Raw genomic sequence first — 17045 nt, 5'->3', positions numbered from 1 at the left:
CAACCTAGATAGCACAATGGCTAGTAATCCAAAGAGATAATCAACCTAGATAGCACAATGGCTAGTAATCCAATAAATTTGGCGGTGTTAGTTAACGAGTTTTCCTACTTTATTTTTGCAGTAAATAGGTTTACAGAAGAGAGAATATGCAATTAGTTGTCACTACCACCATCTTTCTGGCACACTCAATCATATTACAACCAGTTTTTAGCCTATGCAAAAACTTTGATTATAGTAAACGATCATGCAGAAAGAAATGTAGGCATGATGCAGGAGTTTATCCATAGATACATTAGTGAAGAAGAAAAACAAATGAGACTGGTAACCATAGACAAAGTTCGTTATGCCATGAAAAAACCTGAAAAAAGCTCCAGCTAGATGACAAAAAAGAATATGGAAATAGGTTTAAATAACATTAATAATTTCAAGAAATTCAAAAATGATTAGAAAATTTTTTTTTTTTTTGTAGGCTTTTTTGTAAACTAAATAGAAAACCTAGTTTTTATCATAGTTGGCGTGAGTAAATAATGAATTGATTTTGGCGTAAAAACTTGAATCAATTTTTTAAATGATAAAAAAATGAGGAGGAACCCAGGGGTAGATAAGGGTGAGTAGAGAGGTAAGGCAAATCCATTACTAATTGAAGTAACAAGCAATATACAATATTATCAACAAAAAAATCTTTTTATTACACATGGCCATCAACACCGGGGAGGGGAGAGGGTGAGGGGGCAGGCGTTGCCCTTTTTTTTTTTTCAAGGACCTTTCTTTTTTATATATATAAAATTGAGAAATGTACACCCCCCCCCCTTTCACTTTGAAGGCCGGTTCAATGGTCCTGTTATATTAAAAAAAATGTATTTGTATACTCCCCATGCTTTCTTAGTATCACAACAAACTCACCAATTTTGTGAATTTATGGATAATTTGAATAAAAAATGCTCAGTAATAAAACCTAAACAAAAATACGTATGATTTTAAATGCAAAATATATGTAGTCTAGGCCCTTCTTTTTTTAATTCAGCCAACTGGGTTTATATTAGACCCTCCCTCAACATCACTGAAATCAGCAACTTTTGACAAAAAAAAAAGACATTTTTTTCACAAAAATGAGCCTTGAGGGAGGGTCTAGAGTGGTCAGAAAATGCCAGGTATGCTTTAAAATCTACTTTCTTTATATTTGCACCAAATTTAACAAGATACGTATTTTTGTTTTGAAAATTCTCTCATTTTGAATCACCCTATATATATATATATATATATATATATATATATATATATATATATATATATATATATATATATATATATATATATATATATATATATATATATATATATATATATATATATATACTTTCATCTTTCATTTTAGTTGGTGCTAGTTTGCCAATTTATTTGGCTGAACTTAGCAAAGCTATTCCACTTCAAGAATGTAGCCAATGGCAACTTTTAAACTTGGATGTTAACACAGTTTGCAATCTTACATCTGATTTGATAAAATTTTGTAATCTTGAAAACACTGAATTGATTGACTCGGCACTCAAGGTATATTTTTTTGTAATTTTATAGATTATGTTAATTTTAAAGTTTTTTATTTAATTAAGTAAAAGATTCAAAACATGCTTTTCAAATTTTTTTATTAATTTTTAGTTACTCAACTCAGTTAAAATTGTTTCTGAAAATCAGTATGGATACTGATATAATGATTACATAATATTTGATAAATATTCTACTCCTAATTAAAAAACAGTAATATCTAAGTGAAAAAATATTATTTGAGAATTTACCTTAAATAAATACATTTTTTTTTTTAAATTATTGACCTCCCCAAGGCTGAGATGACCACTACAGTCAAGGAGGCTACTTTTGTGGTTACAACCCTCTCTCAACTCTATAACTCCAAAACACGAACCCCGATGAACAAGATCTCTGGGCGGAGAATTAAGTTGAGTGCGGTATTACCAGGGATGTGATGGGGATCAAACTCTGAACATCTTGCTTATAAGGCGAGAGCTCTACCACTACACCGCTACCGCAAATGGCTTCAAAAAAGAGTACTTTTTTTAAAATTTCCATTGTAAACCTTACAAATTATAGAAAAAGAAAAAAGTTCTTGTTTTTATAGACACCTAAAAAATAGTAAACACACTGCATTTAAGCTTAGTAAACACCCTGATCTAAGCATAGTACATATCCTTCACCTATACAAGAATTTGTTTAATTTCTGAAATCTACTTAACGGTGGATACAAAATTTAAATAAAATATCTCTATATCTTTCAATTTGGTGGCGCCAAAGATTATGATATCAGTTGTGTTTAATAAATTATTTTTCATTTTTACTACAAATAATATTATGATAAAATATATAAATAAATAATAATTTCAACATAAAAAAGTGCAATTAATACTATATTAATATATATCTACTATAGCGTGTTTATGTCGCATATTACCCTATTTTGTTACATTAATTTATGTGGTGTTTTCTGAAAAAGAAGAAAAAGTTAAGAATAATGAAAGAAAAGATTGCTGCCCCATGCAAAACCCTCATATACTTTTGCTTGGTCGTTTTTAAGTTTTCCCATAAAATGTCAAGTTTATGTCCTTTTTTCCACAAGATCCTTAAATATCAAGTAGGTTCCAAATATTATCAAAAAAAAGTTTTTCAAAAGTAATGTTGAGTCTCAAATAGGGTGAAATTATATAATAATATCAACAATAATAATTTCTTTATAAAAACATTGAGGAAGAAAGTTATATTTGAAAAATCTTGTTAAATTTTAAATTTCTGGGAATATTATCTTTTAATGAAAAAAACTGTTGAATTTTAGTAGAAGTAAATGCCATTTTATGATAAATTTCTCTTTGCAAAACAGCTTTATTAACTCCCATATTTTGTTTTGAGCATTTAAAGATCGTTCACCAATATAGGGTAATTTAAAATATTTACATTCATATTTAGGTTTTTCAAAAGGTTCAGAGTGTTTAAAATCCAAATATTTTTTTAAGGAATATTCTATTAATTTATTAGGATATTGATTCTTAAGTAAAGTTATTTTAGTTGACTGAATATTTTCATGAAATCCTGCCCAGGTGTTATTTATTTTAAATGTACGGTCAATGAAAGTTTTAATTAGCCCCAATTTGTATTGAAATGATGTAAAACTGAAGTAATTAGTCCATAGCCCAATAAAATTTTCTTTATGGTATATACTAGTTATGAGGTTTTTTGGTTTTACAATACAAACATCAAGAAAAGGTAATTTACCTCTTTGTTCATGTTCACAAGTGAATTTAATATTCGGGTGTTTAGAATTAAAATAATCAAGAAAATTGACACTGTCTTTTTAGATGAAAATGATGCGAAAATGTCATCAACGTGTATCTCCTATAAAACAATGGCTGAGTGCCATTATACTTTTCAATTCATTTGTTTTCAAATTCACCCATAAATATATTAGCTAACATAGGAGCCAAAGGAGAGCCCATTGCAACTCTGTCAATTTGGTTATAATATTGACCATTAAAAAGAAAATGTGTATTGCTTGTGGCAAAGTGAAAAAATTTAACTAAGTTTTGTTTGGATATTTTTAGTTTAAGGTAGTTTTGAGATATTTTTAATACTGCTATTTCAATAGTTTCATCTAACGCATCTTTTCGAATCTTTTCCATCTAAAAATGACAGTGTAAATTTTCTTGGTTATTTTAATTCTAAACACCCGAATATTAAATTCACTTGTGAACATGAACAAAAAGGTAAATTACCTTTTCTTGATGTTTGTATTGAAAACCAAAATAACCTCATTACTAGTATATACCATAAAGAAAATTTTACTGGGCTATTGACTAATTACTTCAGTTTTACATCATTTCAATACAAATTTAAAATCTAACGTTATTTATAAATTTAATTGTACAAATGTTTGTTACATAGGGCGAAATATCCGACACATTTCTCAACGTATTGATAAACATTTTAAGGAAGATAAAAATATTTTAACATATTAAATCTAACATTGATTGTTTTAATAAAGCAACTGCAGAATGTTTTACCATTCTGGATTCTGCCAATAGGGAAACTGAATTAGAAAATAAAGTAAGTCTTCATATAATATGGCAGAACCCTGAGTTAAACAAACAAGTTACGCACAGAGGTATTGAATTGTTCTAATCTAAGTTAAATTAACATCCTGACCTTTATTGTACAATACCTTTTGTGTAATGAATGTTAACTGTAAATTTGAGTGTATTTTTATTATTTCCTTTGTACTATATTTTTTATTTAATTATGTATTATAAATAGTTTTTTTGAATAGCAATTTTGAATAGATTTTTAATTACTTTGTAACCTATATATCGAAAAATTTTATGCTGGTCATTTTAAACTGATGATGAACTTTGTAAGTTCGAAAGATGTATTTTAAACTAAAAAGTGTTTTTTATTTCACTAAAATAATAATAACAATAATAATAATAATAATAATAATAATAATAATAATAATAATAATAATATATATATATATATATATATATATATATATATATATATATATATATATACATACATACATATAGTAAAGGGCTTAGGTATACAGTTTGTGGTAAAAAATAGCTCTTCGCTTGTCTAAGGTATTTAGACTGACAAAATTAAGGTTAGATTATTACAAATTGCATGTAAAACATGTACTGTAAAACATGCACAGAGTGTTGCTACATCGACTATCTTTAGCCTGACTTGCAACAGAGTGTTGCTACATCGACTATCTTATAGCCTGACTCACAACGGAGTGCTGCTACATTGACTGGCAAATAGCCTGACTTGCAACAAAGTGCTGCTACATTGACTGAGGGTTTGGTTTGCGCAGGCAGTCTATCAAATAATTGAAAAAAAAAGAAAAAAGTTTTCCCGGTCTTTAAAATAAAACTGACATTATATGCTAAAAACCTAAAGATGACCATGCAAGAGTGTGTGTGTGTGTGTATATATATATATATATATATATATATATATATATATATATATATATATATATATATATATATATATATATATATATATATATATATATATATATATATATATATATATATATATAAATATATATATATATATATATATATATATATATATATATATATATATATATATATATATATTATTAATTTAAAAAAAATTTTATTTTGTTTTTATTTAAGAAACATTCAGTTGTTTCAATTGGGTTAGGTAACTTCATGCGAAGGCAGCAACTTGAAAACTCTCCTGTTATTTTTTGTCCTGGAACATGCCATTATTCATATCCCAAGGCAGCTACAATTCTGGGATTAGGTGATCAAAGTATAATTCCTCTGGAGGTAGATCGTAACTGCAGAGTTAACATGGCAGGTAAATTAATTTAGAAAAAGAAAAATTGTTTTCCTTAATTTAATTTTAAAGTTTCAAAACTTAAAATAATTTATTTCATTTTTAGTACTGAGAAGTAAGTTGGAAAGCCATTTAGAATTAAAGATTCCTATCATTACAGTTGTTGCAGTTATTGGTTCAACTGAAGAAAGTGCTATTGATCCAATTGCTGAGATGTTTGACTTGAGAGCAGAATTTCAGAAACGAGTGCGTATATTATTATATATACTAGAGAAGGAAGATTTTTTAATTTTAAGTTTTGACATGTTTTCTAGTTGATTTAAGTTATATGACAGAGAGCAAAGTTGTTTTGTTTTTTAGTGTTGTGAGGTGTTGTAAGATTTCAGTTATATGACAGAGAGCAAAGTGAAAAATCTTGATTTTTATTTGATTTTACTTTTAATTATTTTCATGAATTTATAAATTTCATCAAGTTGTAAATGTTTGCAAAAAAAGCTAAACAAACGGCTAAGGGTAGATAAGAAAAAAGTTTAAGCTTTTAAGATGATAACTTTTAGTACATAAATAATTTTCAAGGCTTAATGTGCTTTAAATGCAAATAAACTTAGTTTTTTTAGTGTTTTGAGATGTTTTGTTAGATGTTATGTTTTTTAGTGTTGTGAGATGTTTTCTTTGGTATGTTGTAAAGTTATAAAAAAATGTTTCATTTTTAAGAATGTCTTAATGCAGGAACAATGATTGTCTTTGTTAATGTTTTATTGTTGTTTACACAAGGTCTGTGTTAATGTTTTATTGTTGTTTACACAAGTTGCAGAAAAATATTGTTTTCATTACGTTTTAATAATTAAATTGTAAATATAAAAATGTAATGTGGAATTTATTTTTATAAAATATCTTTATAAAATAAAATTTATAATGGTGTTTCCTGAGTACTTCCAAATAACTCATGCATTTTTCAAAAATTTTCTTATTTTTTCCATTTTGTTATCAGGGGTTGAACTTTACAATTCATGCTGATGCAGCCTGGGGAGGGTATTTGCTCACAATGATACGTGAAGCAAGTGATCATCGCTTAAAGAAGCTGGAGTGTCTTGGTGAAAGCTTTGTTCCTGAAATTCCATTATCAGATTATGCTGCTCACCAATATAAATCTGTGAAAATGGCAGATACAGGTTGTTGTTTTTTTGAATTTTTATTTAGGCTTTTATTCAGGTATTTTTTTAATTTTGCTTCAAAGTTTATATTTTGAAAATGTTTTATGAGAACAGAGTTTATGAAATCAGTTTCTGTAGGGTTGCTTTTTTAGTAAAATGTATTTTTTAATTTTATTTTTAGTCACGATTGATCCTCACAAAAGTGGTTTTTGTCAATACCCTGCTGGTGCTTTGGCTTATCAAAATGGTGTAATGAAAGGATTTATTACATTACAAGCTCCGGAGGTTTTTCACAGTGAAAGTGATATTTCTGTTGGTGTTTACGGCTTGGAAGGTTCGAAACCAGGAGCTGCTGCTGCTGGAGTGTTGCTAGCACACAGGGTATATGCTAATATAAGTTGACATGATATAAGCTACCTAATATTTTTTTATCTAGATCTATGGTCTATTTAATTTTTTCATTATAGGTTCTTGGTCTAGATGAAACAGGTTTAGGTCGTGTATTAGGACAATGTCAACTAGGTGCAAAGCTATTTTACTGTATGTGGATGACTGTGGCAAGAGACTATGATGATTTTATCTGCTTAAATTTTATTGACCTTCCTGAAGGTTATGATACTGATGAAACAAGAAAATTTATAAGAGATAACATTTTGGGTAAAGACAACAGAGAATTGGCGGCAGTAATTTTGTTACTTTTTTTTTATATAACTTATTGTTTTTAGGATTTCAATTTAAACAATTATGAATTGATTTTAAAATGTTTAAAAACATCCTTTTAGGTCTAACTTCTTTACATTTGTGAAAATTTTTTGCAGTTTAGAAAAAAAACACAAATGTTTTGTTATAGTTAAATATTTGAAACATACAATAGAAATTTAAGGAACAATCTACAGAGGTTAATTTTTAACTTATATGCTTAGCCGCTAATAGCTTTTTATTTAAGAGTAAGGTATAATATGGTATGGTATAATGGAACTATGGTAAAATTTTTTTGAAATTTGATCTGATATCATCTCACTATTTTTTTTATTACATGAGCTAATGATGCAGCTTCATGCAATTAATATTAAAATAAACACTAGCAGTAATAGTACAAAGAAAAGTTGAACAAAAAAATAGGAAATAGTAAGTAATATATTTATTTTTTACTTTTGGGACTAAAAACTTTCTAATTGTTTTCATGCATGTAGCAATGTAAGTTTAACCTTAAATCCTAAATACCTTGTAATTCTGGAACACAAGCTGGATTATAAAGTTTTTAACATAATGGATGTTTTTTCCAGGTAATTGTTTACATTACTGGGATTGTGCAAAGAGACAAAATACATATTTACCATTGCTGTGATGTCCTTTTTAAAATGCTAAGCTTTATTTGATTTTAATTGCCAGTCCTGCAGAAACAAAAAATGGTTAAAAAATTCCACAGGGAATATGCTAATTCACACAAAAAAATTAATACATTTTTTAAAGTTGCTTTTGTAATTATCTGTTACATTTTTAGTGCATTTTTTGGTTAATATTATATTTGTATTTGTATGTTAAAATATGACTCATCATTGATAATAAATTCACAGTTTCTAAATTTGCAACAAGTTCTTCCACACTTAGTTCTTACTATATCAGTGTGGTCAGTTGTTTTTTCTTTATTTAAACAATGTTTGCTTTGTTTTTTTAATCTTTTTACAATGATCACTCCTAAACTTTTTTGCAATTTTTCTTGTTAATGTTCCAAACTAGTTGATCAAGAGATCTTCTAGCAGTCATAATTTTTGCTTCTCTGTCTGATCTCAGCTTAAAAAATGATGGTTCATTGTTTTTTTTTTACTTTGCTACACCGGATGGTTCTTTTGGGTTGCTCAGAGGTAACACACTATCTGTTACTTTTAGCCTTTTAATGTCAATTGCATTTGTTCAATTAAAAAAAATTGCTTCATTTTTGTGATAACCTGAATTAATTAAACTAAACAAAACTTTCAGTGAGAGGAAACACTTTATAAATAAAAGAACAAAGAAAGTGAAGCTGGGTACCAGTTCAATAAGTTTTAATTGCTCAAAGATTGTGTCAAATTTCTGTCAACTGGATTTATAATGTTTGCAATTTGATATATGGGCATAATTTGTATTTATTTTACTTTATGCAATGAAATTTTTTTTATTATTATTTGTAGTATTCCACAAAGTATGGGTTATAAATAAAAACAATATTTTTTTTGCGTTTTTTATTCAATTATTTACTTTTTCTAATAATATTTTAAACTATTATATGTATTTAGATTAAGGTAAGGTTGTAAGGTGTTTACTTAAAGTATAGTTTTTTATTAGTAGTAGTTTTACTGTAAACAACTTTGAAATGCAAAAACTAATTCAAAAATATATTGGTTGGTTGATTGATAAATATTAGTATTGTATTAATATATCCAAAAAATAAAATAAAAAGATGATTAACTTTTGCATTTATTAGTGTCTAGATACTGTATTATAGAATCTCTCATTTTAATTTTTATGCAACTGTTTTTTATTTATTTTTATTGCAGAACGTTGAAGTAATGAATTTTCTTGCAAAAGTTGGACCTGATGCTTTAATTAATACCTTTACTGTGAATCTAAAGGGTAATAGTGAAACTCATTTGTGCAACCAACTTCAAGACATTATTTTTAGTGAGTTGAATGGTATGAAACGTTTCACATTTATTTTAGTAATGTTGTCATTTTCAAATTTATTCAGTAAAATATCATTTTCATTTCTCATTTTTTTAATTTTTTAATCAAAAAAGTCATTTTATAATAAAGCAAATTATTTATATTTTAAAAGTTTATAAAATTTTTTTTTTTTTTTTTGCTTTATTTATTTTAAATGTAAATTAAATCTCTAAATCTGTCTATCTTTAAATGTCTGTCTATCTCAAATATGGTGAAAATATTAAAATACAACAATTTTACAATCGCTTTAATGAGTTTGGAATGGTGCCTATAATAAAGAAACCAACAAGAATCACGCAGAACTGTTATTCTGCAATCGACAATATTTTCACAAACAATCTTTTCCATTCCACACTTAAATCAGGCATTATTCGAAGTGACATAAGTGACCATTTTTCAGTCTTTGCAATTTTCAAAAAACCAAAAAATATACTAAAGAAAAATTCATTCTTAAAAAAAAGAATCTTTACCACCCAAGCAAAAAATATGTTTAAACTAGAGTTGTCTTCTATAAATTGGAACTTTGTATTTCTCTAGACATGCGCTAACAAAAGCTACAACCTATTTCTAAATAAATTTCTTAATTTGTACGATAAGCATTTTCCTAACAAAACTAACCGAATTAAAACTAAAAGACTTCTCAACCCTTGGTTCTCAAAAAACCTTTTAAAGTGTTCGAAGCGAAAAACAAAAGCTATATATACGTTTTATTAAATCAAAGAAAGATCGCATAAACAAGCATAATTACTTAAACCACAAACGTCTATATGAAAGAACCAAAAAAATAGCCCAAACTACATATTTCAAAAACAAGCTATTGAGCCTAAAAGGTAACGGGAAAAAAACATGGGGTGTAATTAAAGAGATTCTTGGTAAACAAAATATTCACAATAAAGTCTTACCAAGCGTGATTACCGTTGACGACACTCAGATCTCTGATGTTAAATTAGTAGCAACAGAATTTAATGAGTTTTTCGTAAACATAGGCCCTAACTTAGCCAGTAAAATTAAACACACTCCTGTTCATTTCTCGAACTATCTATCGAAGTCAGATAAAAACTTAGAATTTCAAAAACTCACTAGTAAAGAACTTGAGGATTCGATGAAAAAACTCAATACTAATAAAGCAACAGGTTATGATTTTATTTCAGCAAGCATAATCAAAGATTGCTATGGATTTATTAAAGATGTTTTATTAGATGTTTTTGACAAATCGCTCAATACAGGTGTTTTTCCAGATAAACTTAAAATTGCAATTATTACACCCATTTTTAAAACAGGAGATGAAAGTCTGGTTTCAAATTATCGACCTATTTCAGTGTTACCAGTTTTTTCTAAAATCCTGATGCATATCATGTATAATAGGTTATTTTCCTTTTTGGACGAAAACAATCTTCTTTATTGTAACCAATATGGTTTTTCAATCAAATTACTCTACGGAGCATGCACTTATGCAACTAGTTGAAGTTATCAGTGGAGCATCTTCTCATAACAATTTCACTTTAAGTATATTTCTAGATTTGTCAAAAGCGTTCGATATCGTTAACCATCAAACTTTACTAGATAAAATAAAATATTATGGAATATGCCATACATACCATAAATGGTTTACCAGTTACTTAAGTGATAGAAAACAGTTTATATCTCTAAATGACGGTTTTCAGACAAACAAACCTAAAATATTATGTGGGGTTCCGCAGGGCTCCATCTTAGGTCCTCTACTATTTCTAATATACGTCAACGATCTATATAAAACATCAAATACTATGTCTACCATCATGTTTGCAGATGACACCACTTTATTTCATTCTCACAATAACATTATTTCTCTATTTCAAGTTGCAAACAATGAACTAGAACAAATATCAATCTGGCTTAACACGAACAGCCTATCTTTAAACACTGTTAAAATTAAGTTTTCCTTATTCCATTCTAAACGAAAGTTTCAATATTTTCCTAAATCCCTTACCAATGCTATATATAAATAACATGGAAATTGAGCGCTCTTTCACAAATAAATTACTTGGTGTCGTAATAGATGAAAACTTATCCTGGAGAGATCATATTAAATATATTAGCAATAAAATCTCAAGAAATATTGGTATTTTATATAAAACCTGTCAAATCTTAGACAAATCTACCCTAACTCAGCTATATTTTGCATTCGTACATAGTTATTTATCGAATGGCAATATTGTTTGGAGTAGTACAAACAAATCTAAACTCAAATGTCTCCTCAAACAACAAAATCATGCAGCACGCATTATTTATTTTCAAAATCGCTTCACAAACGCTAAACCTCTTCTAAGAAGTATGAGGGCACTTGATATTTATGAAATAAATGTATTCAAAATCACACAATTTATATTCTAACATCAGTTTAAAAAAACTCCGAAGGTTTTCGAAAATATTTTTCCTAAAATATCAAACCAATACAACACTCGATCAACCGGAAATTATAAAAAACCTTTCCCTATATCAAAACTTACGAGCTTTGCCATTTCCTATCGCGGCCCAATGCTATGGAACCATTTTACAAGCATGAGTTGTAAACTAAGAGAAGCCAATACCTCTCAAAAATTCAAAAAGAACATAATTGAACTAACTGTCAATCAAGATTCCTTACTTGATTTTTTCTAACAATAAACTTTTACTGTCTTTTTTATTATCAAAGGTTACTGATAATAAGATTTTATCTTCTTCAGGTTCTCCAGTCTTGAAACTACTAAATATGATAAAGTGTATTTTGTATTTAATATTTTTAAATATTTTATATGTCGGAAATCATCTTTAATTGTAAATAGTTGCTTGACAAAAATAAATAAAATAAAAAAAATAATAAAAAAATGTGTGTTTTATTTGTTTTGAACCATATCCTCTTTTTTGATTTGAATGCATGCTTTGTTTGTTTATTTGTTTTGAACCGTATGCTTTATTTGTTTAAAATGTATGTTTTATTTGTTTTGAACTGTATGTTTTATTTGATTTAAATGCATGTTTTTATGTTTTTCAACTTTGTTTTATTTGTTTTTAACTGTATATTTTATTTGGCTTTAAACTTATGTTTTATTAATCTGTATGTTTTAGTTCTTTCTTTTTTTTTTTAAAGCTATTTTTTTCTTTCCTTTATTTGTTTTTCAATAAATAGTTGCTAGTTTTGCACTCTGCAGTTGTTATTTTAGGAACAGTTGGTAAATCCTCAAAGCGTGTGCCGTTGTTTCTTACAAAATCAGAGGTGGAAGAAGAAAAATATGGAGAGGCCTTTCGTCAATTTAAAAGCCGTCTTGGTTTAAGTGACCACTTAAAAATTAATTTTCTACGAAATACTGCAATGAATCCATTCCAAGCAAGCGAGGCTTATGTTACAGAAATTTCAAAGTTGTTCAGGAACTGTATCATGAATAGTATTGGAGGAGTATGTTTTTTAAACATTTTAAAATAATTATAATTTAAAGCTAATTTTGAAAAATATGTACGCTAGATTAAATAGTTTTTATTTTTATTTTAAGTTTTCTTTTAGTTAAAAGGTTCACTAGGTGATGTTCCTACTCATCATTGTTTCATTGTAAGTGGCAAAATGATTGGTGATGAAAATAAAATATTCCTTGATTATATTCCAACATTTGCTGATAAATCTCACCAGTATAATATTGTTTTAACAATGAAAGCTGTCAATGCAATTGAAAAGATCAAATTTATGTAAGATTTTTACTTCAAACTGACTTTCTATTTTTACTATTGAATCAATGAATGTTAAAAGGGTGGAAATCCAACTATGTAAACTTTCTGGAAACTAAAAAAAACTGCATTTTCCTCCCTGGTAAATTTTTGTTAATGGTTTAATAATTTTTTTTTGAAGAGGATAATGTATTTCACCTTCAAAAAAAAAAAGTAATTAAACCATTAACAAAAATTTATTAGTAGGGAAAATGCAGTTTTTTTTTACTTTGTTGATAGTTTACATTATTGGACTTCTGCCCTTTTAACATTCACTGATTCTATTATCTTTTTAATATTTTTATTATCAATCTAAATTAAATTGAATTATAAAATATTTTCTACATAAAGAGAAAGTTGCAATACTGATTCAACATATGTATGCAAGACAAAATATGAAATGACAATAATGGATTTTTTGCGTAAATCATCAAAACAGGGGATTACTATGGAGCTTTACAAATGTAAAAAACATTTATAATCTAGATTTTTCAGCTTTTCTTTTATACAAGCAGTTTTACAATATCTTTTCAAAACTTTTTTTTTTAAGATGGCGCTGATGGTATTTCTTTGTGTGCAGTTGATCTCACTGTAGATGAAGTTTTTCGCTATGAGCACTTGGAGAATCCAAAATCTGCAAATTTCATAGAGTATCCTACATTTCAGAAATATTTTTTATACGGAGACAAAAAGCGTGCTTTTATTTCACATGTCATCACTAAATATAAAGATTTTCATCAGGTATTAATTTTGTTTAATTACGTTATAAATATCAAGAAAAATCATTTTCTTTATGAATAATAAAGCATATTTTACATTTGGCATTTAATATTTTTAATACTTTATATTTAGTTGAGAATGATCTTGTGCTGCAGATATTTTGCAGTACATTATTTCTATCAATTTCACCTATTAAGACTTTTTTATTTTATTAAATATTTAAATAAATTTATAATTATTATATTAATTATAATATATATACTTTTAATTATATATATATTATTATTATATTATATATGTAAAATATTATTGTTATATTATATATAAAATAATTTATTATCATTATATGAAATATAAATAAATTATTATTATATTATATATATAAAATTAAAATATAAATACTATAATATATATATAGTTTTTTTTAATTAAATATTTAAAGAAACTTATAATTATTATCTTATAAAAATATTAATAAAAGAATTTTATCGAGTCAAGAAACTTGAATTTTATTCAAATTACAAAGTGTATGAAAAATAATTTTCTATACCTTACTTGATACGAGCATAAGCCGTATTGGATTTCATGATAAAGATTTATAAAAAAAGCTGTGCTCATATATCCTATGTTATTTTTATAATTTATTTATTTACTCATTTAGTGCGGTAGTGGTGTGGTAAAGTACTCGCCTCATAAGCAAGAAGTTCCAAGTTCCACCATATCCCAGGAAGTACCGTGCTCAACTTATTTCTCCGTGCAGCGACCTTGTTTGTCAAGGTTCGTGTTTCGGAGTTATAGAGTTGAGAGAGGGTTGTAACCACAACTAAAAATAGCCTCCTCGACGGTAGTGGCATTCATGGCCTTGGGAGGTGAATTAAAATTTAAAAAAATCCAAGTAAATTTCTCTACATCCTAGGTAATACAAATCCTTTCAGAGTAGGATTTCTGGAATCCTACTATAGTTGTAAATTAGTTAGCTATTTTAATGATGTTAAGTTATCATATTTGTTTTTGAATCCATAAACTGTTTTTGAAACCACTAAATCATTAGGTAGCTTGTTCCAATTTAGCACTATTCTATTGCTTTTTCTCTGATAGTTGATGATGGACCATTAAAAGTTGATGATCTTAGGATGACAGCTGATGGGTTAGGATGATACCATTTAGCATTGTTTATGTTTAATTTAAAAATTGAATGAGGTCGGTTCTAATTTTTCTGGTTTCTAGTCTTTCTAATCTTAGGATTGATGTTCTTCATATGGTTTGTAGTTAAGGCTGGCACAAAATATTTATTTCATTTTTTGTGTTTGGATTCCATACTGATGCACAAAACTGTATCAGTATGGAATCCAAGCACATAGATGTGCTTCAATGTGCCTAGTTTATAATTAGCTTTATTTTTTACCATTATACTGTGGTCTTTCCATTTGAAACAGTTACTTATGTTGATGCCTAGGTCCCTTTCGTGTGATGTTTCATTTAAATCAACGATTGTTCTGATTGTTCATAGTTAGTTATATATAGTGGGGTTGCTTGATTTATTTTTTCAACTAATTTTTTGATTTGCTGCTGTATATTTTCAATTTTTTTTTTCCAATAGTTAAGATCAATCAATTATGATCATTTTTTAGTATTTCGCAATCTTTATTGTTTTTGACTATGACAATTAATTGACTGTCATCTGCTAATAGTTGCAGGTAGTGTGAATATTTATATGTTTTATTTTTCAATCAAAGCTTAGCGATACTTACGTTTTTTATAAAAATCTATTTTTGAATCTTTCTAAGTTTATCTGGGATATATTATTAATTAACATTTAATATCTTATAAAATTCTGGAATTAAAGTAGCAAAGTTCGTTTGATATGTACACCAAATTATTATATAAATTAGTGCATTTTCAATTATAATTTTTGTGCGATAACATTGCTGCGCAAATTACAAAGTTAATTTTTCTTTATGAGTTTAAAAAATAAATTTTTTTAGAATTTTTTATTAGAATTTATATAACTTGTATTTTTTATCAAGGTTGTGGAACTCGATGAAATTCCTCACAGCGTTCCAGAAGTCATTTTAGACATGGGAGCTATTATCACTATTCCAGATATATCTGGAAGGCCTTTTTATTTGGGAGACAAAATTTCAGATCCATTGCAAGGTGACAATTACGTTGTAGAGTTTAAAGGCAAACAATATATTGATTGCAAGACGACCATTAGATTCCAGAAAGCAACGGCAAAGAAATATTTTGATTTTGAATATCTTAACAATACCAAGTAAAAAAAGTTTTTTTACCTTTTGTATCTTATGATTTGTCGTTTCAGTTAGAAAATAAAAATTGTTTTAAGTTTTGAGTTTTTGCTGGATTGGGGGAATAAAACCATGATTTGGGACAATCTTATAAAATTAAGGATAACTATTTTGTGAAAATAAAGGGACCAAAACTAACAGATTGCACGCATTGCCAAAAAACCTTCATCTGTCGTGAATGATTGTCAAAAACATTAAATAATAATTTGTAATAACATTAAAATCCTGCATAAAAAAACTTTTTTTTGAAAATTGATGTATGCACAAGACACCAAATTAACTATTTTGCTATAAATGATCAGTTTGTTTTAATAATGCATTGAGTATGTGTACTTTAGCAGTTCGAGATACAGAAGCATACATCTGACTTTATAAATTTTTTTTAAGAAAGTTCTCAAAAATTTTAATCACTGATAATGCCTTCGACTTGACTAATGCAGTAGGTAAGTCTAATTTAGACCTTTCTAAAGACAATCGCCAAGAGAGTGAGCAAAGATGTTTTAAATTTAGAATTCAGCAAGGTAGATGTTCAACTGTGATGAGCATAATTGATTTTTTCCCTATGAAACACATGAGATGCTTTGTTCATATATTACAATGGGCTATTAGTTATGACAAAAATATGGAACAGCCGTAATGATTCAGCGCCTTTTAGAATTAAAAAAAACTAGAATGATAAGACTCATGCGGATATAAAACTGTCTGAATTTCAATGGAGGGAGGTCATATCTAGCAATTAAAAATTTTCAAGCAATATGGTGAACACCTGGCTAACTTTTTAAAGAATGGAAAAGCCTTATTTTTGAGCTCCTCAAACTGGCGACATCATTTCAGATTCTATTAAAAAACCAATGCAAAGTAGGGGAAAAAATCTTCAAGAAAATGACGAATATATATTGATATATACGTCATATGTTGTATGCAGTACATGTTGATCCTATGTACTATGATTGATGATACGATATGTTGTACGATCCTATGTACATTATTATGCTTATAGATTTAAAAGACGTCATTTTAGTGAAAAGTTTTCATTAAAAAAGAACCAAGTTTTCAATATTAATTTTCTTTTTAA

General features: G+C 27.3%; 1 protein-coding gene across 3 annotated transcripts in view; it reads left to right on the top strand.

Moving 5' to 3' along the window:
• LOC100209120 (L-tyrosine decarboxylase) overlaps positions 1–16007 on the top strand; it is a 51887-nt gene extending 35880 nt beyond the window's left edge. For all 3 annotated transcript variants that reach the window (XM_065803463.1, XM_065803462.1, XM_065803464.1), the window contains exons 4-15: positions 1376–1548; positions 5202–5388; positions 5474–5613; positions 6359–6539; positions 6703–6902; positions 6989–7204; positions 9059–9194; positions 12407–12639; positions 12745–12923; positions 13293–13405; positions 13492–13682; positions 15689–16007. In XM_065803463.1, coding sequence (XP_065659535.1) covers positions 1376–1548; positions 5202–5388; positions 5474–5613; positions 6359–6539; positions 6703–6902; positions 6989–7204; positions 9059–9194; positions 12407–12639; positions 12745–12923; positions 13293–13405; positions 13492–13682; positions 15689–15940 — 2201 coding nt within the window. In that variant the 3' untranslated portion in view covers positions 15941–16007. The remainder of the gene's footprint in view (positions 1–1375; positions 1549–5201; positions 5389–5473; positions 5614–6358; positions 6540–6702; positions 6903–6988; positions 7205–9058; positions 9195–12406; positions 12640–12744; positions 12924–13292; positions 13406–13491; positions 13683–15688) is intronic.
• Positions 16008–17045: the final 1038 nt, after the last annotated feature.

The sequence above is a fragment of the Hydra vulgaris genome, chromosome 08 (genome assembly GCF_038396675.1).
Source record: "Hydra vulgaris chromosome 08, alternate assembly HydraT2T_AEP".
NCBI classification, from domain to species: Eukaryota; Metazoa; Cnidaria; class Hydrozoa; order Anthoathecata; family Hydridae; genus Hydra; species Hydra vulgaris.
This window is presented reverse-complemented; position numbering and strand designations above follow the sequence as displayed.